This window comes from Dama dama, chromosome 21 (assembly GCF_033118175.1).
Source record: "Dama dama isolate Ldn47 chromosome 21, ASM3311817v1, whole genome shotgun sequence".
Taxonomy (NCBI): Eukaryota; Metazoa; Chordata; class Mammalia; order Artiodactyla; family Cervidae; genus Dama; species Dama dama.
Genome location: NC_083701.1, coordinates 78,526,171 through 78,550,639, shown reverse-complemented (window position 1 = coordinate 78,550,639; position 24,469 = coordinate 78,526,171). Strand labels below are relative to the sequence as shown.

Here is a 24,469-nt window from a genome sequence, read left to right as displayed (position 1 = left end):
CGTCAAAAACCAAAAATACCTCCAGCAAGAACTTTTCATTAAACATGTTCTTATCTGCACCACGTCCTTCTCCACCGTGGAGTCAGTTCTCCCTGAATTCTCACATGATGGGACCCACCTTCCATGGAATATGTCCAAGAGTCCCTTACTGGGTCACAGCTAATGAAACCTTGTCATTCCTAAGCTAATTGCTATGCTAATCACATCCACCTAGTAGCGGTCGACATGTGGTATTTTTCCATGGAGTCTTAGGCAGCATTTAAAAGGTTTGTTAGTAATGAAAAAGACAGAGTTATTGGAAGCACTGTGATTTGGGTTTTTTTTCTTTTTTCTTAGTCTGGATGATACAATCTCTAGAATCTAACACATAAATCCTGCCATAATGCAGAAGAAAACTGAAACACTCTGAGGCCAGTCAGAGGTTAGAACAACAAAAGGTTAGAACGTCAAAAAAAAGAGGGCGATTTCATCACATCTTGTAGTTCCTGTGAATTTCTGTATCACAGATTAGGAAATGGGAACCATTCAGTCATCTGGCAATAGAAGTTCTCTCCTGTGATGGCCAACTCATGAGAAGGGTCTGTCACAGATGCTTCATGATGCCTTCTCATTTGCACTGATCTCCACAAACATCCAGGAAATCCAAACCTTGAAGGACGACATGACCACATTATGTGGAACACACAGACTTCCTTAAGGCAGAAAGTTCAGACCACTCCCAAAGTAGAAGGAAAACATCAATAGCAAAGGGGGCTCTAGCCAGATAATTAACGACTGATTCCCTTGGCGTTAGAACTCAGTCATTTCTTAAATTACAAAAAAATAAAAATAAAAATTAAGTCAGTGTAAGTTGTGTTAGAAATGGATTCATGACCAGTTCTGCAGGTTCTTTGATGGAAATAAGAGGAGAAGACGTAAATACCATAAGCTCGAGACAGAAGAACAACCTGGACACATGGAAATGTATTCAGTCCGACAACTGTAAATGCTTGTGACAGAACAATCTCCTTATACATCCATTTCTGTCTTATCTTCACTACTGTACAAAACCTGAGAGCCTGAGAATAAGTGGTTTGAAAACACCGTCTCCTTATTACCTCCTCTGGTTTTCCGCCCCTGGTAGGGTAATACACGACTCTGTATTTTTCCACTTTTCCAGGGGCGTGAGTCCAATTAACCATAAAGCTCCTGGCAGTGACTTCAGAAGTCATCAGTTCTGTAGGCGGTCCAATGGTGGCAAGGGCTGAGGCTAAATCAAAAAACACAGAAAATGAACCTTTTTCCCAAAGTTAAATTTTATGAACCAAGGAAACACCACTAGTCAGAAATGATTATGCTGCTTCCAAGATTTTCATCTCTAGTAAATTAATTCAGTACTGGTGGCTGAGCTGGTAGAGTCTGCCTGCAATGTGGTAGACCTGGGCTCGATCCCTGGGTCAGGAAGATCCCCTGGAGAAGGGAACGCCAACCCACTCCAATATTTTCACCTGAGAAATCCCATGGGTGGCAGAGCCTGGCAGGCTGTAGTCCATAGGGTTGCAAAGAGTTGGACACAACTGAGCAAGTTCACTTTAGGCTTTAATTCACTACAGGCATACCTCAGAGGTACTGTGGGTTCAGTTCCAGGCCACTTCAAGAAAGCAAGTCACACAGTTTTTTTATTTCCCAATACATAAAAACGCTAGGTTTACCCTTCGTGTGTGTGCACGCAGAGTCACTTCAGTCGTGTCCAACTCTTTGCAACCTGATGAACCGTAGCCCATCAGGTTCCTCTGTCCACGGGATTATCCAGGTAAGAATACCAGCGTGGTTGCCATGCCCTCCTCCAGGGGATCTTCTCAACCCAGGGACTGAACCTGCGACTCTTACCTGTCCTGCACTGGCAGGCTGGTTCTTTACCACTAGCGCCACCTGGGAAGCTAGCGTTATGTCTAAAAAACAATACACAATACTGAATTTAAAAATAATGCTTTTGGGAAAATGGTACCAACAGACTTGCTCCACAGAAGGTTGCCACAAACTTTCAATTTTTTGAAATTTTTTGAATGTGTTTTTTAATACATACCTGCAAAGTGCAACAAGGAGAGGCACAGTAAAGCAAGTGTGCCTGGACTACGCCTCTTGACTGAAATATTTAAGCGCCTATTAGGGATCAACCACTACGCTAGGCTCTAACGATACTGACTTCAACAAGACATAGTCCTTGACTCTAAGGAACTTTCTTAAAGACACTGCTGTAGAATAGTAAAAAAAAACAAAAACAACAAAAAAACCCCAACATTGAGTTTGTGTGTATCTAAAGATACGCTTCTGATACCCTCAGAAGTATTCCCTCATTTAGTTCTCAGTAAATGCTATTATTGTTCCCATTTTTCAGGTGAGAAAACCAAGTCAGAATGATGTTACATAACTTGCCCAAGTCTCACAACTGTTAAGTATCAGAGCTGAGATTTATATGTAAGCTTCTTGACACAAGAGGTTGTGTTTTTGAGCAGTAGAGGATATATTCTCTCTACTGGAGACTTCAACTCAACAAATGGCCAACATTTAAAAGTAAAAAGAAAAGAAAGAAAAAAGCAACTAACATACACTGAATGTCCACTATGAGCTAAACATTACGTAAGCACTTTGTGTGTTATACACATGTTATAACAGTGGGTCTGAAAAAGATTTGGGACCTGTAAAGTTCAAAGTCCTTGAAATTTAGGATTTCTTATTTGCTAGGGGTCACTTATTTAAAGGGACTTTAGTAGTCATAATAATGGGGAAAAACATAGTTATTAACAATAAGTATGATCAAGTACTTTATTAAGCATGCCTTACAAGCAACCACATGTAGTTTTTTGTGGGAAAATGGGGGCTCTAAAATAGTCTCAGGCTTCCTTGGTTACTCAGTGGTAAAGAACCCTTCTGCCAATGCAGGAGATGCAGGTTTGATCCCTGGGTCAGGAAGATCCGCTGGAGAAGGAAATAGCAACTCACTCCAGTATTCTTGCCTGGAGAACCCCATGGACAGAGGAGCCTGGTGGGCTACAGTTCGTGGGGTCGCAAAAGAGTTGGACACGACTGAGTGACCAAACAGCAATGACAAAAATGGTGTCATTAAGTGGCTCAGAGAAATCTGTCCAGGAAGCCACTACTTGGCTGCTCAGCTGAGTCTGAAGAGTCCCGGTCCAGGGCGAGAGGGACGATGAAAGAGGAACAGACGTGCAGCCCGACTGAGTCGTCCCCGCCCCGGACACGGCACAGGCAGGAGCCAGGCTCTCAGAGAAGGGCCTGGATGTCTCCTGCCCAGACTGCACCCCTGGCAGTCAGACGCAACCTGCAGCCCAAGGATATCATAGGGAACAGGGGTCAAAACCTGTGATGGCCGAGCTCCCAGAAGACAGAGCACACAGCTCCTTCCTACAGTCCCCGCTACGTGCAGCCCACGTTTCTGGAAACTCTAAGCCAAGCCTAAGTTCCTGAGAAGTAAATGGCAGATGGGCAGGGGACCGTGGGACCCACAGACTGGTACAGGGGTGAGTTTCCCGAGGCTCCTTTCGCCTCATGTATCTCAAACACAGACCTAAGGAATCCAGCCACCTAGAAACACAAACAAATACAGACAAAAACAATCCAACGAAGCCTGCTCTCTCTAGGCAAAGGACCAGGAAAGGAGCAGCCCGCCAAGACAAAAAGCTTTTAGGCAACAACGGCTCTAGTCTAGAAAAACACCATAGGAAAAAAACCACTGTGGTCCCATCCCACCCGTGCCAACCCAGGTCAAGTGGGAGCCAAGACTCCACCCTTCCTGACTGTAACAGGGGCCCGTGTTTACTCTGATCCCATCACACAGCCGGGTGATGGGGGAAGATCAAGGAGGGAGGAGACAACTGTCCTTTACAGATGGTGACAAACCGTCCACCTCACCCCGCGTGTGCTATCCACAGAGACCACAAGAAGAGCCGGACCTTCAACCCCGCACGCTAACATCCAGGCACACCCCCCCTTCCCCTCCAGGCTGGTGCCAGAAAAGACCTAACAAGGTCATCAGATACGAGCACATAAAAGCATAAATAGATCTGCACACACTAGCAATAAAAATGTGAACAACACCAAAATTAAAAATACAACTAAAATTTCTCAAAATAAAATTAAATACTAAAAGTGAGCAGAACAGAATCTGTATAGAACTTATATCCTGAAAACTACAAAATGCTGATGGAACTCAAAGGATATCTAAACAAGTGGAAGATTTGACATGTTTGTAGACTAAAAGAATCAACAGATTAAAGATGTCGCTTCTTCCCAAGTTGGTATTTGATAATTGAGAATTGATTCAATGCAGTTTCCATCAAAGTCCTAACAAGATATTTTGTAGAACAAAAATGATTCTAATATTTGTATTAGATTATTATAGAATTATATACAGTATATTATATAAGTATTACTTTAATATTTATATGGAATATAAGGAAGCGTAATAGCAAAAACAATTTTGTAACAGGATAATCAAATGAGAGAACTCAGTCTATTCAATCTCAAGACTTATTATATAGCTACAGTGAATCATGACTACCTGGTACTGGAACAGGGTTAGACACATAAATAAACAGAACCATAAAGAACCCAGACTTAAACACACACAAATCTGCCAGATTTCTGCCTGACAAAGCCACAGTGTAATTCAACGGCAGAAACGCAGCCTTCTTAGCAAGAAGTGCTAGAACCTTAAACTAAACTTCAAATCCTTTACAAAGAATTAACTTTAAATGTCAAATATAAAACTTTCTAAAAAAATAAAAAAAGGAAACTCTTTGGGATTTAAGGTCAGGTAAAGAGTTTGTGACATTGTACAGGAGACAGGGATCAAGGCCAACCCCATGGAAAAGAAATGCAAAAAAGCAAAATGGCTGTCTGAGGAGGCCTTACACAAAGCTGTGAAAGGAAGAGAAGTGATAAGCAAAGGAGAAAAGGAAAGAATAGCCAGGAGAGATAAGAAAGCCTTCCTTAGCGATCAATGCAAAGAAATAGAGGAAAACAACAGAATGGGAAAGACTAGAGATCTCTTCAAGAAAATTAGAGATACCAAGGGAACATTCCATGAAAAGATGGGTTCGATAAAGGACAGAAATGGTATGGACCTAACAGAAGCAGAAGATATTAAGAAGAGGTGGCAAGAATACACAGAAGAACTGTACAAAAAAGATCTTCACGACCCAGATAATCACAATGGTGTGATCACTCACCTAGAGCCAGACATCCTGGAGTGTGAAGTTAAGTGGGCCTTAGAAAGCATCACTACAAACAAAGCTAGTGGAGATGATGGAATTCCAGTTGAGCTATTCCAAATCCTGAAAGATGATGCTGTGAAGATGCTGCACTCAATATGCCAGCAAATTTGGAAAACTCAGCAGTGGCCACAGGACTGGAAAAGGTCAGTTTTCATTCCAACCCCAAAGAAAGGCAATCCCAAAGAATGCTCAAACTACCGCACAATTGCACTCATCTCACACACTAGTAAAGTAATGCTCAAAATTCTCCAAGCCAGGCTTCAACAATACGTGAACCATGAACTCCCAGATTTTCAAGCTGGTTTTAGAAAAGGCAGAGGAACAGAGATCAAATTGCCAACATCCGCTGGATCATCGAAAAAGCAAGCGAGTTCCAGAAAAACATCTATTTCTGCTTTATTGACTATGCCAAAGCCTTTGACTATGTGGATCACAATAAACTGTAGAAAGTTCTGAAAGAGATGGGAATACCAGACCACCTGACCTGCCTCTTGAGAAACCTGTATGCAGGTCAGGAAGCAACAGTTAGAACTGGACATGGAACAACACACTGGTTCCAAATAGGAAAAGGAGTATGTCAAGGCTGTATATTGTCACCCTGCTTGTTTAACTTATATGCAGAGTACATCACGAGAAACACTGGGCTGGAAGAAGCACAAGCTGGAATCAAGATTGCCGGGAGAAATATCAATAACCTCAGATATGCAGATGACACCACCCTTATGGCAGAAAGTGAAGAGGAACTAAAAAGCCTTTGATGAAAGTGAAAGAGGAGAGTGAAAAAGTTGGCTTAAAGCTCAACATTCAGAAAACTAAGATCATGGCATCTGGTCCCATCACTTCATGGGAAATAGATGGGGAAACAGTGGAAACAGTGGCTGACTTTATTTTTTTGGGCTCCAAAATCACTGTAGATGGTGATTGCAGTCATGAAATTAAAAGACACTTACTCCTTGGAAGGAAAGTTATGACCAACCTAGACAGCATATTAAAAAGCAGAGACATTACTTTGCCAACAGAGGTCCATCTGGTCAAGGCTATGGTTTTTCCAGTGGTCATGTATGGATGTGAGAGTTGGAATATAAAGAAAGCTGAGTGCTGAAGAATTGATGCTTTTGAACTGTGGTATTGGAGAAGACTCTTGATAGGCTCTTGGACTGCAAGGAGATCCAAGCAGTCCATCCTAAAGGAGATCAGTCCTGGGTGTTCATTGGAAGGACTGATGCTGAAGCTGCAACTCCAATACTTTGGCCACCTCATGTGAAGAGCTGATTCACTGGAAAAGACCCTGATGCTGGGAGGGATTGGGGGCAGGAGGAGAAGGGGACGACAGAGGATGAGATGGCTGGATGGCATCACTGACTCGATGGACATGAGTTTGAGTAAACTCCAGGAGTTTGTGATGGACAGGGAGGCCTGGCATGTTGCGATTCACGGGGTCGCAAAGAGTCAGACACGACTGAGCAACTGACTGAACTGAACTGAAAGAGTTCTTAGACTTGACACCAAAAGCACTAATCCTAAAATGAATAATTGATAAACTGAACCTCATCAAAATTAAAAACTTTTGTTCTGCAAATGACCTTGTTAAAAAGATAAAAAAGGCAAGCTACAAATTGGCAGAAAGTATTAACAAACCACCTAAGAATGGACTATCACCTTCCCTGGTGGGTCAGACAGTAAAGAATCTGCCTGCTGGGCAGGAGACCTGGGTTTGATCCATGAGTCAGGAACATCCCCTGGAGAAGGGAATGGCTGCCCCCTCGAGTATTCTTGCCTGGAGAATCCCAGGGACAGGGAGCCTGGTGGTCTACAGGCCATGGGATCGCAAAGAGTTGGACACGACTGAGTGTCTAACACACTTATTATTAACAAACCACATATCTACACATATCTAACAACGGATTATTATCTAGAATATAAAGAATTCTCAAATCTCTAAAGTTAAAAACTAGCACAAAAAAACACACCCCAAAAGTGAGTCCAATTAGAAAGTGGGCAAAAGATATGACCAGACATTGCAGGATATGCAGAGGCAAAACAGCACGTGAAATATGTGTTAACACATGCATACAGAATGCAGAAAAATACTGATGAACCTGTTTGCAGGGAAGACATGGAGACACAGACGTAGAGAACCGACTTGTGGACACAGTGGGCAAGGGAGAGGGTGGGACCGCTGGAGATAGTAGTGGCCCCAGCACCCCTGGGGAGACAGGGCAGGGGAGGAGCTGCTGCATCAGGAGCCCCGTCTGGGCCCCGTGACGACCTGGAGGTCGGGGAGGGCAGAGGTCAGGGCGGAGACATGAGCACAGTCGTGGCTGACTTGCGCTGCTGTATGGCAGAAACCAACACAAAGTGCTACAGAAATTTTAAAAATATTTGAATCTTAAAAAATAGGGGAAAAAAGCATGGGAAAGATGTTCAACTTCATTAGCCATCAGGAAAATGAATGTTAAAAACCACAATGAGGTTGCACTCCACACCTATCAGAGTGGCCAAAATAAAAAACAGTAGCAGCAGACGTTAGTGACAGGCATAGAGACGGGACCACTTAGGCGGTGCTCGTGGGAATGCCGAGCACTACAGCCTCAGTGAGGACAGTCTGGAAGTCTCTTAGGCTAAGCTACACTAAACATGTAATGTGATGAAGCAGTTGCACTCCTGGGCCTCATCCCAGAAAAATGAAAACTTATGTTCATACAAGAACCTACACATGAATGTTCATAGCAGCTTTTTTTTTTTTTTTTTCTTGGTAACAGCCAAAAATGGAATGAACTCAGATGTCTTTCACTGTGTGAATGGTTGAGCAAACTGCGGTACATCCGTAACATGAAACGTGATGCAGCAATAAAAACAAGAGCTCCCGACACTGCCACAGCCCGGATGAACCTCCAGGAAATCACCCTGAGTGAGAAACACCAGTTCCCAAAGTTTACATACTACGTAATTCCATTTATTGAACATTTCCAAAATGACAAGCATATAGAGATGGAGAACAGATTCGTGCTGGCCAGAGGTTAGGAAGAGGTTGGGGCAGGGAGGGAATATAGCTGGAGGAGGACAATAAAAGTGACACTGCGACAGGAACACTCTGGGTCTTGACTTGACCAATGTGAATTTCCTGCCTGTGACATCAAACTGCGGCTTTGTAATGTGTCACCATTGAGAGAAACAGTAAGATATCACAATCTCTGTCTACATTATTTCTTACAACTTCATGGAAAGAAAGAAAGAAAGTGAAGTTGCTCAGTTGTGTCCGACTCTCTGCAACACCATGGACTGTAGCCTACCAGGCTCCCCGGTCCATGGAATTTTTCAGGTAAGAGTACTGGAGTGGGTTGCCATTTCCTTCTTCAGGGGATCTTCCTGACCCAGGGATCAAACCCGGGTCTTCTGCATTGTAGGCAGACGCTTTACCATCTGAGCCACCAGGGAAGTCCCTACAACTTCATGTGGATGTTCAATTATGTCAAACTCTAACATTTAATTAAAAACAACGAAACATGATGGTCATGCCAGGAGAAATATCAATAACCTCAGATATGCAGATGACACCACCCTTATGGCAGAAAGTGAAGAACTAAAGAGCCTCTTGATGAAAGTGAAAAAGGAGAGTGAAAAAGTTGGCTTAAAGCTCAACATTCAGAAAACTAAGATCATGGCATCTGGTCCCATCACTTCATAGCAGATAGATGGGGAAACAGTGGAAACAGTGGCTGACTTTATTTTTCTGGGCTCCAAAATCACTGCAGATGGTGATTGCAGCCATGAAATTAAAAGATACTTACTCCTTGGAAGGAAAGTTATGACCAACCTAGACAGCGTATTGAAAAGCAGAGACATTACTTTGCCAACAAAGGTCCATCTAGTCAAAGCTATGGTTTTTCCAGTGGTCATGTATGGATGTGAGAATTGGACTGTAAAGAAAGCTGAGCACCGAAGAATTGATGCTTTTGAACTGTGGTGTTGGAGAAGACTCTTGAGAGTCCCTTGGACTGCAAGGAGATCCAACCAGTCCATCCTAAAGGAGATCAGTCCTGGGTGTTCATTGGAAGGACTGATGCTGAAGCTGAAACTTCAATGCTTTGGCCACCTCATGCAAAGAGCTGACTTACCGGAAAAGACCCTGATGCTGGGACAGATTGAAGGCAGGAGGAGAAGGGGACAACAGAGGATGAGATGGCTGGATGGCATCACCGACTTGATGGACATGGGTTTGGGTAAACTCCGGGAGTTGGTGATGGACAGGGAGGCCTGGCGTGCCGCGGTTCATGGGGTTGCAGAGTCGGACACGACTGAGCGACTGAACTGAACATGCAACAGCGCGGGAACAACTATCCAGGGATTTAAAGTACTCCCCGCACCCCCCCACCCGCCCCCCCGTAAATCCTCTTGTCTACTCTGACGGTCCCGAGCGTGGAAGCACACAGCGCTGCTCGGAAAGTCAGCGTGAAGAAGGGACAGGCCGTTGACCGCCCGGAGGGCCGCTCTGGGGGCAGAGGCTCACCTACCCTTGATCTCGCGGTCCTGCTCCTCCACCCTGGAGCACACGGTCCTCGTGAGGCTCTCCACAACCGTGTGCATCAGGTCAAACTCGGCCACGTTGTACACGTGCGTGCTGTCCGGTTCGGAGGCGATCTCCTGCAGCTCCTTCTCGTCCGCGTTTTTCACCCCTGCCGTTGGGGACAACAGGGAGGGTCGTGACGGCCAAGACCCGCGGGAGGCGCGGCCAGGATCCTCCTAGTGATCGGTACTCTGCGCTGCGACCCGCCATTCCCACCCAACCAAAGCGCCTTTTCTCGCAAGAGGGACGTCTCCTGGCAGATTGTTTCTTAAAAGTCCCTTTCAAAATCATTTAAAAATAATTAAATCTTTTTTTTTTTTTTCATTTTTTGGACATGGACACATCGCTTTACTTACTTAGTTACTTTTGGCTGTGTTGGGCCTCCGTTGCTGCGGGCGGGCTGTCTCTGGCTGGGGAGAGAGGAGCCCAGGCCCGAGCGGTACACGGGCCCCCGGACAGCGGAGCCCAGGCCCGAGGGATACACGGGCTTCCCCTGGGGGAGAGGGGAGCCCAGGCCCGAGGGGTACACGGGCTTCCCCTGGGGGAGAGGGGAGCCCAGGCCCGAGGGGTACACGGGCTTCCCCTGGGGGAGAGGGGAGCCCAGGCCCGAGGGGTACACGGGCTTCCCCTGGGGGAGAGGGGAGCCCAGGCCCGAGGGGTACACGGGCTTCCCCTGGGGGAGAGGGGAGCCCAGGCCCGAGGGGTACACGGGCTTCCCCTGGGGGAGAGGGGGGCCCAGGCCCGAGGGGTACACGGGCTTCCCCTGGGGGAGAGGGGGGCCCAGGCCCGAGGGGTACACGGGCTTCCCCTGGGGGAGAGGGGAGCCCAGGCCCGAGGGGTACACGGGCTTCCCCTGGGGGAGAGCGGAGCCCAGGCCCGAGGGGTACACGGGCTTCCCCTGGGGGAGAGGGGGGCCCAGGCCCGAGGGGTACACGGGCTTCCCCTGGGGGGGGGGAGGGCTGCACCTGGTGCCCAGGCTCTAGGCCGAGGGCTCCAGGGTTTGCAGCGCTGGCTCAGTGCTCTGGGGCGTGCGGAATCTTCCGTGACCGGGGATCAAACCCGTGTACCCCGCAGGGCAGGTGGATTCTTATCCACTGCGCCCCCAGGGAAATCCCCAGATGACTAAATCTGAACTTTCTTCAGTCCATCTTGAGCTTCCCTGGTGGCTCAGACGGTAAAGAATCTGCCTGCAATGCAGGAGGCCCGGGTTTTGGAGGATGTATTGATGAAACTGACTTCTGTCTTTCATAAATGTTGCAGAAGCAATAGGAATTAAACCAGTACTCTACACTATCAGAACCTCAGGCTTAAATTTCTATAAACATTCGCTTACTTAAACTGAGACAGAAAATCCTTGTCCTTCATGGAACTTTCGGTCTATCACAGCTGTGGATGCTAACATTAAAGTGTGCTTCCCACGCCCCAGGCAAGGCAGTGTTTTCCCTAGAGTAACACATTTAATCCTCACGGTCAGTCCTGTGAGTTGGACGTCACTGTTTCTCCCATTTTACAGATAAGTAAGCTGACAAAAGGTTAATTCACTTGCTTAAGGAAACACAGCCAGTAAATATACAGCAAGGGTTCCACTCAGGCAATCTAGATCCTAAGTCATATGCCCTTAATGATCATCTCAAGCTGCACCTCAGAAGATGACATATATCACTGTTGAAATTAGAAAAGGGGGAGACTTCCCCTGCAGTCCTCTAGCCTTGCAGTGCCAGGGATGTCAGTTCGATCCCTGGACGGGGAAATAAGAGCCCATATTCCACGGAGTTTGCCCAAAATTTAAAATAAGTAAATAAAATAGTCAATTGATAAAAAATTTTAAATGTAAAAAAAATTTTTTTAAAAATGAAAAAGACACAAGTTTGGGTTTCATAAGTGTAAATGTAGATTTCTCTTCTCCAGGAGAAGGAACATTTCTTTAAAAATCCTTGTCACTGCAGTTATCTACGGATGTTAAAAAGAGGTAAGAGGGAAGCAAGGAAGAGAGATTACCTGAGGCAACAGTAATTACTTCTTAGATGCCTGGCTGTGTGCCACTTAATTTATCTGACAGCTTCAACAGACTGAGCAACAAAGCGTCAATTGTTTCTGAACTATTTGCTTTGGGAGGTTATAAGAAAATGAACACTACTGATTTCCAGGTAATTCCCAGAGAAAAAGAGAGAAAAAGTCCAAATCACAACTGAATGCGTTCACTTTAACTCATCCATTCATTATTCATGAGACCACAGAATGGATAAACACATAAATTAATCCCCTATTAGTGTAAGTCTTCCATAGGGATTGTTGTTGTTGAACAAAAGTACAGCAAAATTAAAAATAAACATTAAATCAAATCTCCCTGACATTCCTGGACTGAAGGACTTCTACAATAGCTTCTAAAAGGCACTGTTGGATCTGTGTCTACAATAACAAAATAACGCATGCTGAAGCAATGAGCTTAATGTAAATAACACTTTTCATGGCATTCAGTTAAAACCAAGTCTGGATTCATTTAAGAATATTCTAGAGATGATAAGCCCCAAATCCCTCTCTCTCTCACCTTTCCAAACAAAACAGTTTCACTGTTGTAAAGAGCATGGAAAAGTGAGGAAATGGTCATCATGACTTGGAAGGCATTTGTTTTGGAAGGATTTATCTTGTTCATCTGTATGCTCCATCACCCACCACAATGCCTGCCATCCAGCAAATAAGCAAATACTCCTCCAATGAAACATTCTATGGACCACACTTTGAGTGACAAATCTAGAAACGAGTCAGAGGAATTGTTTCTATTTTTTTTTCCAGTCTCTACTAAATAGAAGGCCTTCTTATCACCAAAGACAACGTAAACAATTTAATCAAGAGCAAAGCTGCAGCAACTAAATATCACGCAGTTACTCTGCGTGTATGCCATCTGTATTCTCCCCACACACCTATACTTACAAAGGGTTATTTTCAAAGAAATAATACTGCACATCTTCAACTCTGTGCTTTCTTAGCTATAAGATTCAATGCCTTGATTGCTTTCTCTCTACACTATCAGAGAAGAGATAGCTATTAAGTGATTTGAAAGAGAACAGTCTTAACTAGTTAAAGGGTAACAATTATGGACCTAACCTTTGCACTTTATGCTTTTCACAACAATTCATGTGTGGTGTCTCAACCCAGAGATTCTCACACGGTAAGATCCTTCAGTTCCAGCACTTCCATTTTCAATGTGAGGACGTCAGACTCAGATCACATGACTGGATGTGAGTAGAGCCAACGGGGTGGAGAGAGAGACGGGATGAAGTGGGAGAGTCATAGACACATATGTGCACAACAGACAGCTAACAAGGCCCTCCTGGGCACAGGGGACTCCGCTCAATACTCCGTGATAGCCTACATGGGGAAGAATCTAAACAACAGTGGACAGAGATACGTGTATAACTGGTTCACTTCACTGCACATAAGAAGCTACCACAGCCTGTAAATCAACTAAACACCATTACAGTTTTTATAAAAAGACTCGAAGGCGCTCAGGTCTCGTGGCTCTCACTGAAGTGCATCTGCATTATATATAGTTTTAAGTGGTTGTGTGTCCATGTCCGTTTTTGAAATAGGACCACAGTTAACACGTACCTATGGCAAAGAGCTCTACACCAGATTCACGCAGGTTTCTGGATGGTGGAATAATATCATCTTGGGACTTTCCGTCTGTGATTAAAATGCCAATTTTGGACACTCCAGTCCTTGCTCCTGCTTCCGGTTTAAAACTGTTTTCAAAAATGTAATTCAAAGCAAGACCTAGGAGAAAAGAAGAAAAAATAAAGACAAGCCAACCATTTCAAATAAAAAGCCTTTCAATTCTCCAAAACGTAGCCACTAGATGAGGAAGAAGAGTTTTTATTAGATGTGAACTTTCATCTTCATTTTCACAATGAACTATTCTTTGACGAATCTGATGAAACACTAAAATCACCAAAACAGAGGTAATAAAAATTCTGAATACTGCATCATTTCAGAAACTAGCATTTATAAAGAACATCAGATTCCTATACAATGAATGTTGACAGATTTGCATACAAGAAATCTACACCTTGGGACTTCCTTGGTGGTCTTCTGGTTAAGACTTCCAATGCAGGGGTTATGAGTTTGATCCCTGGTTGGGGAACTAAGACCCTACATGCCACATGACAGCCAAAAAACCAAATCAATAAAAATTAAATTAAAAAAAAAATCTAAACCTCTATAATTTACAATGAAGCAAGAATACCCTCACAGAAGCAACTGTCCCAAATATTATGGCTACACTTTCCATTTTGATCATGGTGATCTAAAGAAACCACAGATTCTCTGCCCCTATAGGGGAAGAAGGGGAGATCTAAAATGGTAATTGAACTCCTGACTTTTGAGTGTGACATTCTACACCCCTCAAAAATAAGAAATGCTGAATAATGTTATGCAATTTGTGCTTAATACATTTTTGTTGTATTAACAAAAAACTTGTTAGACTAAGCCTCAAACTGGCAAAGTAATGATCAGGATTTCAGTGGTTTATTTAAAATTCAATGACAGCATCTCTACTGTTTAAACTGAGCATCCACATTGTGGGTCTATAGAAGGAAATAGCATGTAAGGGTTAAAACCTGTGATGACGCCTTGGAGTTGAAAGTGAAAGTCGCTCAGTTGAGTCTGACTCTTTGTGACCCCATAGACTGTACAGGCCATGGAATTCTCCAGGCCAGAATATTGGAGTGGGTAGCCAGGGGAAGTGGGAAGATCCAGGGGATCTTCCCAACCCAGGGATCGAACCCAGGTCTCTGGCACTGCAGGTGGATTCTTTACCAGCTGAGCCACGAGGCAAGCCCTTGGGGTTGGGCCATGGATAATTGCAATATAAAGGCTCTTACATTATAGTCGTTCCTTGGTATCCACAGAGGGGTTGGTTCTAGGACCCCCATGACACCCAAACCCACAGATGCCCAGGTCCCTTATGTAAAATGATGTAGTATCTGCATATAACCTACGTGCATCCTCTCATTCATTCTGAGCCATCTCTAGATTACTTATAGTAACTGTTACAATATAAATGCTATGTAAATAGTTACCAGCATGTGACAAATTCAAGGTTTGCTTTTAGGAACTTTCTGGAATTTTTTACCCACACATTTCTGATCCCTGGTTGGTCAAAGCTACAGATACTAAGGGCTGACTATACTCATTTATCAAAAAAGCTGGTGAGCCAAAGCTCCATAAATATTTTCATGAAAACTATTGATTGCAGAGTAAGGGCAAAGAAATTATCTTCCTTGAAAATTTAGGTAGAAATTTGTTCTTATTTAATTGACAGGGTGACTGGAGGAGAAAACGGGTGAAAAAAGAAAGGAAAATTAATTGAAAAAGGTTAAGACAGCTGCTAAGGCTGTCAGCATCAAGGACTGCTGGGTACTCTTCCAGCTCAACCAAGCCCTTCCTGGGACATTACATTTGTAGAGCAAAAGGGATGAGGTGTCTGCATGTAACTTCTAATGTCAGTTTGAGAAAACAGCCATCTAAAACCTTTAAATGCTAGCTTGCTTTAAAAATACTATGCTAAGACACACACAGTGACGAAGTAATAAAACTGTTCTTTGGCAAGACATGCTGCCAAAAATGTGGACTGGACAAAAACATACCTGTCAGTGTATTTCCTCCCTTGTACGGTAGGTTTCGGACAGCCTCGATCACCTCCTCTTTTGTGTTAAAGGCATTCAAGTGCCATTCTATTCTGGGGTCACCGCTATACTGAGCCAGACCTGGAAAGAGAGATGAGAAAGCCCACCCAGGAATGATGGGTTACTCGAAGGTCCAGTGGACCATTCAAGAGACTAAAATGATGCAGGGCCTAATTTTTTTTGGGGGGTGGGGGGCAGGAGTGGCTAAGTTTTGCAACATTTTTTTCTCTGCCTCCCTGAGAAATTTCGAAGTGAGTTCCTGACGTCAATTTAAAGAATTTTCAATGTATCTGGAGGCTGGTGGAATGTATATATTTTCCAGACATCGAGAAGTAGGCACCCAATCAGGTACTTAGCATTTTTTAAAAGTCTGATCATGTTTGCACATAAAAGGTCTAGATTTATTTAATTTTTTTTATTGAGGTAATAGTGATACCAGCTTATACAACCTCATACAAGCTTCATGTGTGACATTATATTTTGACTTCTGTATACACTATAGTGTTTGTATTTTGTTTTTATTCCCAAAGAAAAGAGTTTCTTTAAGGGCTATTTAGAGAAGTGAAACTAGAAAACTTTACATAATAAAATGGATATATTTCTCAAAGATTTACAACTTTTTTGTTGTTTTTTATCACAGCAAGAATTTGGCAAAAATTATCTCACACAATAAAACTTTTTCCAATTGTTGATTAAACATTTCACTGGATTCAATTGCTTTTTAAATAAAAAGAAAACTTTTACCTGATAAATTCTTAAACCAATAGTAACTTTTAAATTATTATTTAAAATTATTATTACTAATAATAAAATAATAATTATTATTAGAGAAGATTTTGGCTTTCCAGAAAAATTGAAATATGGTCTAATTAATTGAGTGACATTGTGACAGCAAAAATTAGTAGAAATAAATACTTATTGATGCAAACTTGCCCTTTTGGGAACATTCCTATAGTTAAACCTAAAATTCTGAAAAACATTTGGTAGAGAATCTTTGAAATTTCTTAAGAAGCTTCCCAGTGGTTTCCCACTAGGAGCCGATGCTGTTAATTTTAAAAAAAGATGCACCAATTCGTGTTTTCTCGGAGCCCACGTCGAATGCTGTAACCAGGTTTTCCAAAAAAGATCGAACCAGTCTGAAGTTGAATCTTCCAATACTCCATGAGCCATCAACCAGGATTACAATATCCGCAATAGCCGGTGTTTGACAGAAAAATTTCACTTCTGCAAAGCATAGACCAAAAAAGCACCTATGTTACTGTTGGAACTTTTAAAAGAATGAATCTATTTTAATGTCTTTCAGGTAACTTGGTGCTAACAATACAATAAAGTTCCTATTAAAGCAACCACATTTTTATGACCCTTCTTTTAAATGCATTTTCACCAGGGGAGGAAAAAAAACATGGTAATACCTGGCAACCGAGCCAGTGTTCTGGAAATAGTTAGCAAACACTGGCAGGTTCACAACACGCTGGCAACTCGAGCCTTCTGCATATTTGAAAAAGCAGTGTCTGTGCAAAAGCATCCAGCTTTGGGTTTTAGTGTGCAGATTCTTTCCAGGAAAGATCTCAGCAACACCCATGCAGGAGGGTCAGCGGGGATGGGAAGGCGGCCAGGAAGCAGAGCGCGACTCTCCTGCTCTGATAAGTCTGAGCGAGAGGAAGCGATAAGAGAAGAAAACACTGGCTTCCTGGATTCAAGAAAAAGTCAGGGCCATTTAATCTCAGAAAGACACGCAGACTTGTGCTAAAATAGGAAGGGTTTGGGGAAGAAGAAAGTTGGAAAAGAGCCCAAGAATTTCCCCCAATTCAAATCCTTTCACATATTGTGTCCGTGTGACTGTAAGATTTTATCCCTAGAAGTCATTTCAGTAATTCATTTACTTAAATCAAGCTTCTGAATAAGGATGCAGAAAAGGATGCCCAGTGGCTGGACTGGCAGCACCCTGAGCTTTGCCCTCAGGGTGAGTCTAAGCCCACAGAGATTGTGGGCAAGATGCAAAGGGCAAACAGAAGTCTTTGCAACAAAGAAGGCGGTTGTCTGATACAAGGTAAGTCCGTGCTGGATGAGGTGAAAAACCACCTCTTACAGAGTGAAAATACCAGAATATTCTTAATGTGTTTAAGAATCCTTAAAAATGTCACAATGCTGTCAGTATCTTTAGAAGCTTTGCTTTGTACTGTAGTTTGTGTTTCCCAAGGAATGGCTTCAGTTCAGTTCAGTCGCTCAGTCGTGTCTGACTCTTTGTGACCCCATGAACCGCAGCACGCCAGGCCTCCCTGTCCATCACCAGCTCCCGGCGTTTACCCAAACTCGTGTCCATTGAGTCGGTGATGCCATCCAACCATCTCATCCTCTGTCGTCCCCTTCTCTTCCCACCCTCAATCTTTCCCAGCATCAGGGTCTTTTTCAATGAGTCAGCTCTTCGCATGAGGTAGCCAAAGTATTGGAGTTTCAGATTCAGCATCAGCCCTTCCAATGAATATTTGGGACTGATTTCCTTTAGGATGGACTGGTTGGATCGCCTTGCTGTCCAAGGGACTCTCAAGAGTCTTCTCCAACACCACAGTTCAAAAGCATCAATTCTTCGGCGCTCAGCTTTCTTTACAGTACAACTCTCACATCCATACCTGACTACTGGAAAAACCATAGCTTTGACTAGACACACCTTTGTTGGCAAAGTAATGTCTCTTATTTTGCTGAATTTTCACATTAGGACTGGAGATCACGAATATTTTGTGTAAATGTGTATGTGTGTGTATGTCCATGTCACCATTTTGAAACATTAAAATGACAATAAGACAAAAATTGAAATATATGTAATTAAAAAAATAAAGAAGTCTTCATAAATAAATTGAATATGTTTTTTTCCTGGAGGGCAAACAGTTGACCTATTATGGTTAGGGTAGGCAATTTCATATATAGCTCTGTATCTACAGGCCACATGTAGTAAAAGGATCTTGTGGGTTTTTTTTTTTTTTTTTTTCCATTTTCGTGGAGTACCTAGATCCTTTTACCAGATGGGGAAAAATTGTATTTGCCAAGGAAATACTCAGATGCTGATTAGGTAAGCTAAACAATATAGCTCAACCCAAAGTTTATATATTACAGTTTGGGGCACGAAATCTCCCTTCTTTAATAGTCAAATTCAAAATCACTACTAACTTAAGAGTCAGTCTTCTGTACCACACAGAAATATTCTAAAACAGAACAATGTAAGAAGTCATGAGATAGAAATTAGTTTGTGTTTTGGAAATAAACAGAGAAAATTAAAGTCTTGAGAAGCTTGAAGAATCTATGTCCCTCACTTTTTATGGGGAAACTTTCCTGAAATGAAAAGTAGTTTTCTTTTTATTCCAAAATTATTGGAGATATTATTTTCCTTTTTAAATAAAAAAAATGTAATTGTTTGGGTACATTATAGATAGCGTCTTAGGGAACAGTTTCTCTGCTTATTTGGAAGAGGACTATTAATACTGGTATTTTCCACTTTAAAATTGTTTCCAATAAAAATGCTCTGTTAATTTAGCTCATTCAAGTTATTTTGACTTGGAGACAAAAATTCTAGATATCTCCAAAATAAGATATAAAATTAATTGAATAGAAATTAGAAGATTGACATATCTAATGATATTAAAATGTTTAAGCTGTTCATCAAAAAAAATCTTAAATAAAATAAAAAGATAAGCTACAACTGGGAAAAGACATGTGCAATATAAAAAACTGGAAAGAATCCACATGAAGAATACATAAAAAATGAACAGATACTCAAGAGAATGGGAGATATATATGTAAGGTTAATAAATGAAAAAAGAGAATGTTTAACTACATTGGTGATCATGGTAATAAAAAAAAATCAAGATCACAATGAGGTACAATTTGTGTTCACTCAAATGCAAAAATAATAAATTTAATATTATTTATAATTACTCCAAAGATAATGAAATATTTAGGTATATACTTACAACATGTGCAAGACCTGTGTGTGAAAATTACACTATTAATAAAAGAAGTCAAAGAAGATGCAAATCAACGGAGAGGTCTACCATATTCATGGACAGGAAGGCTGAGCATAGCAGAGATGTCAACTACCCTAAACTGATCGATAGGTTTAATGCAATTCCTATCAAAATTCCAGGAAAGTTTCTTTAAGACATAGACAAGCTTATTCTAAAATTTACATAAGAAGGCACAGACCCTAGAATAGCTAAAACAATCTTGATGAAGAATTATGTGGAAAGAATCATTTTACCAGACATTAAGACTGCTTACTATATTTAAGTAGTGAGTATTTCAGATAGATAGACACATACATAAGTGAAAAAAAGAAAAGCCAAAAACAGACCCATACAAATATGCTGAACAATATGATTTTAAATCTAAATGTGATTTAAAAATCATATAGTGATTTTATACCAACGTTCAAAAGTACTTCAACAGATGGTGTTGGAACAATTAACATGCATGCAAAAGAAAGAAAAAGAAAACTTGACCTAAACTCTATACTTTATACCAAAATTAATTCAAAGCAGATCATCAATTTACAGGTAAAAAAGTGAAATCATAAAGTTTTTAGTAAAAAATTAGGACAAAGTCGTTGGGATGTATGGCTCAAGGAAGAGTTCTTAGCATTAATACCAAAAGTACAAACACATAAAAAGAAAATTTGATCAACTGAACTCCATCAATATAAAATACTTTTGCTGTGTGAAAGCTCATGTGAAGATGAACAGACAAGCTATAGGCTAGGAGAAATATTTGTAAACCACACACTCAGCAAAAGATTAGTATCTAGACTATATAAAGAAACCTCAAAACTCACTAGTAAATAAAACCAAACAATCGACTAGCAAATGGGTAAAACCTGAACAAATATTTCATCAAAGATATGCCGTTTGTATACCTTGTTCAGATGGCAAATAAGCACATGAAAAGATGTTCGACATCATTAACTATCAGGTAAATACAAATTAAAATAACAATGAAATTTCACTATACACACCTATCCAAATGGCTAAAATAAAACACAGTGATAACAACAAATGCTGGCAAGTAGGTAGAGAAACGGTACCACTCACACATTGCTCATGGGACTATAAAATGGTATAACCACTCTGAAAACAGTTTGGCAGTTTTTTTAAAATGTATACATAGAAATTTCCTGGTGGTCCCGTGGGTAAGAGGATGCCTGCCGTTACAGGAGACGTGGGTTCGACTCCTGGTCAGGGAAGATTCCACACACTGTAGGGCAACTAAGGTCGTGCGCCAGGGCTACCGCAGCCAGCTGCCCGAGGTCTGTGCTTGGCAACCAGCGGAGCCCCTACAGGGGGAGGCCTGCGAACCACGAGAGGAGCCCCCGCTCCCTGCAGCGAGAGAAAGCCACGCGGAGCAACAGCGACCCAGAGCAGCCATGAGTAAAGAAACACGTACGTAAAATTACCATGCAACCCAGCAATTACACTCAAGGATACTTATTCCAGAGCAGTGAAAACTACCGTACACACAAAAAATTGTACACGAATGTTCACGGCAATTTGATTCATGACAGCCCCAAACTGAAATTAGTTCAATTTATTATTTTAAATAAAAATAAATTCTTCTTACCTTCAATATTGTATTTAAAATTAAAGGAAAGGAGAAGAAATGAACTTGAACCGTATTTTAATTCAATTCTTGGCCTAATGTGAATTTTATCTAAAATGCAATTCTGAAAATACAGACAGTACAAAAAAAAGGTAGACTGCTGATCACAATCGAAGGAAAGCACCCAATATATGGGCTGGTAGCAGCGCTTGGTGGTTTAGTCACTAAGTCGTGTCTGACTCCTGTGACCCCAAGGACTGTAGCCCATCAGGTCCTCTGTCCATGGGATCCTCCAGGCAAGAACACTGGAGTGGTAGCCTATCCCTTCTCCAGGGGATCTTCCCAACCCAGGGATGGACCTCGGTCTCCTGCATTGCAGGTAGATTCTTTACCGACTGAGCTACAAGAGCTAACTCACAAATAAAAACAATACCTTGTTTTTAGTATTGTTATATGGGATACCTCACAAATAAAAACAATACCTTGAATGTCACCATTTGACTCGGAAGAAATAATTCCCATTATGTTCAACCCCTGCTGGAGGTGCCTGATGAGGCCAGAAGAAACTAACAATTCTGTATCTAGAAGTCATGTCCATCGTGGGCCCTCGATGCTCACCTGCTCAGTGCCCACAAGAGCTCTATAAGACATGCGTCGTTATTATCAGTCCCATTTGCAGCTGGAAAGCATGAGATACATGGGCTGTGTGACTTGCCCAGAGTGCCACCCAGGGCAGAGGCTAAGCTGTGATCTGAACCCAGGTAATACATGAATCCCAGTGGCTCAGATGGTAAAGAATCTGCCTGCAATACAGGAGACCCAGGTTCAACCCCTGGATTGGGAAGGTCCAGGGACTGAGGAGGAAACGGCAACCCCCTCCAACATCCTTGCCTGGAGAATCCCAGGGACAGAGGAGCCTGGCGGGCTATGGTCTGTGGAGTCACAAGAGTTGAAGACAACTTGGCTACCAAACCACCACCAGCACACCGGCTTCAGTGATGTACCTGTTGCATCAGCTTAGAAAGCCGGGGACAGTCTCTAAGGCGCGTCTGCGTCCCCGTACCACTCGCCCCTGCTGTGTCCACGGCTAGCACGTGCCACCGGCAAGCGTCACTCTCCAGAACTTTCTTCTCTCCCAAACGAATGTACTTAGCACTTAAGCAGTCCACATAAAAAGTGTCCCTTTTACAATAATTTTACACCAATTTTACTGTGTTACTGACATTGTGAGAAAATTTCATGTTGAGAATACAAGTTAATTCAGGGAGTTTGAATGAGTATTAAATCAGTCTACATAAAACCTATGTATATTAGTTTCATAGTAACCAATTTCCTGTATGAAATACATTTATTTATTTAAAATGTATTTATTTAATATTTACTATATCCCAAACCCTATTCTGAGCAACCAGGAATACAATTAAACTCCTACCTTCCAGCAGCTTAAATTTTTGGTGAGAGGAAACAGATTAACAGAACAAAATAATTTCATATTTTTAAAAGAGCTTTATAGAAATAAGCAGAATGATATAGAGTAGTGGAATTTGGGGGTGGAAGTGTTACTTTAGTTAGAATGGTATGAAATTACCAAATTCAAACATTTCTTTTTAGAGTGTTCCTTTTGCTCTAATGACATAAAATTAGAGATCCAGTTACGGCTAATATAGAAATATTTACAATGTTTTTACAGAGAAGGGTATTCACCAACTCTTTAATTAAAATAGAAAGGGGAGACTTAACAGAAGCAGCTTTTTTCTGCCAGGTAAACTCTTATTCATCCTTCAAACACCAGGTTACACTACATCTGCTACAAGAAGCTCTTCCAGCAGTCCTCAGATGGGATTCGTTACCTGCTCCTCTTGACTGCATCTGCATTAGCACACATGGTTTACTGTACTTAGAACACCAGGCTGCTATAATTTGTTTCCATTTCTATCTCTCTGACTACACTGAACTCTTTGAGAAGTGAGGGATTTGTGCCTTATATTTTTATGCCCTTTGTCTGGCTGACATCTTGGCACATAGTACATTAATAAATGTAAACCACACTGAATTGTCTCGTTAAAAAGAATTTCTCTTTTCACATAATTCATGCATACAGTAGAGCACTAGAAAAATAGACCATGATGGCTGAATTACATGTGGTCTTTCCTCTTGCTCTGCTCAACTGCCACACTGGAAAACGAGACTATGGTTATTTAGGGGTCAGGGCGATTGCAGCATGTTTGCTTGTCTTCCTTGATATTACTATTTTCCGATGCCAGAGGTAAAGCTAAATGAAAGGAGAGCAGGAGCTATTTTTATTCACATTATTGTAGTATGCACTCAGAAAATCTCATGATCGTTTTCACCACGACTGGTCTGATTCATTTAGTGCCTCTGAATCACTTTTCTTGATGCCACTAGTAAAATATCCTGCTAAGCCATTCATTAACCAAGACATCTGAAGAAAAACTGTGGTCACAGAGTAATTTTTCACATAAATCTCCGGTAAGGTTGAACTCAAGTTTCCAAATCAAGAGTCTGCTTTCAAGACTGACTTGAAGTTAGTTTTGTTTTTTGTTTTTTAAGAGTTAACAGCATTTTAACAAGAGTTTTGCCAAGAGAAAGCACTGGTCATAGCAAACTCCCTCTTCCAACAACATAAGAGAAGACTCTGCACACGGACATCACCAGATGGTCAGCACCGAAATCAGACTGATTATATTCTTTGCAGCCAGAGATGGAGAAGCTCTACACAGTCAGCAAAAACAAGACCAGGAGTTGACTGTGGCTCAGATCATGAACTCCTTATTGCCAAATTCAAACTTAACTTGAAGAAAGTGAGGAAAACCACTAGACCATTCAGGTATGACCTAAATCAATTCCCTTATGATTATACAGTGGAAATAAGAAATAGATTTAAGGGACTAGATCTGATAGACAGAGTGCCTGATGAACTACGGATGGAGGTTCGTGACATTGTACAGGAGACAGGGAGCAAGACCATCCCCAAGAAAAAGAAATGCAAAAAGGCAAGATGGTTGTCTGAGGAAGCCTTACAAAGAGCTGTGATAAGAAGAGAAGCAAAAAGCAAAGGAGAAAAGGAAAGATATAAACATCTGAATGCAGAGTTCCAAAGAATAGCAAAGAGAGATAAGAAAGCCTTCCTCAGTGATCAAGGCAAAGAAATAGAGGAAAACAATAGAATGGGAAAGACTAGAGATCTCTTCAAGAAAATTAGAGATACCAAGGGAACATTTCATGCAAAGATGGGTTCGATAAAGGAGAGAAATGGTATGGACCTAACAGAAGCAGGAGATATTAAGAAGAGGTGGCAAGAATACACAGAAGAACTACACAAAAAAGATCTTCATAAC

At 41.8% G+C, this 24,469-nt stretch overlaps 1 protein-coding gene across 6 annotated transcripts in view; it reads right to left on the bottom strand.

Annotated features, from left to right (window-relative positions):
- The window catches only part of COL14A1 (collagen type XIV alpha 1 chain), a 224,796-nt gene that overhangs the window by 155,540 nt on the left and 44,787 nt on the right, over positions 1-24,469 (bottom strand). For all 6 annotated transcript variants that reach the window (XM_061123880.1, XM_061123879.1, XM_061123883.1 and 3 more), the window contains exons 6-10: positions 16,596-16,751; positions 15,489-15,608; positions 13,453-13,617; positions 9,791-9,952; positions 1,098-1,249 (exon numbers count right to left, since the gene is read on the bottom strand). In XM_061123880.1, coding sequence (XP_060979863.1) covers positions 1,098-1,249; positions 9,791-9,952; positions 13,453-13,617; positions 15,489-15,608; positions 16,596-16,751 — 755 coding nt within the window. The remainder of the gene's footprint in view (positions 1-1,097; positions 1,250-9,790; positions 9,953-13,452; positions 13,618-15,488; positions 15,609-16,595; positions 16,752-24,469) is intronic.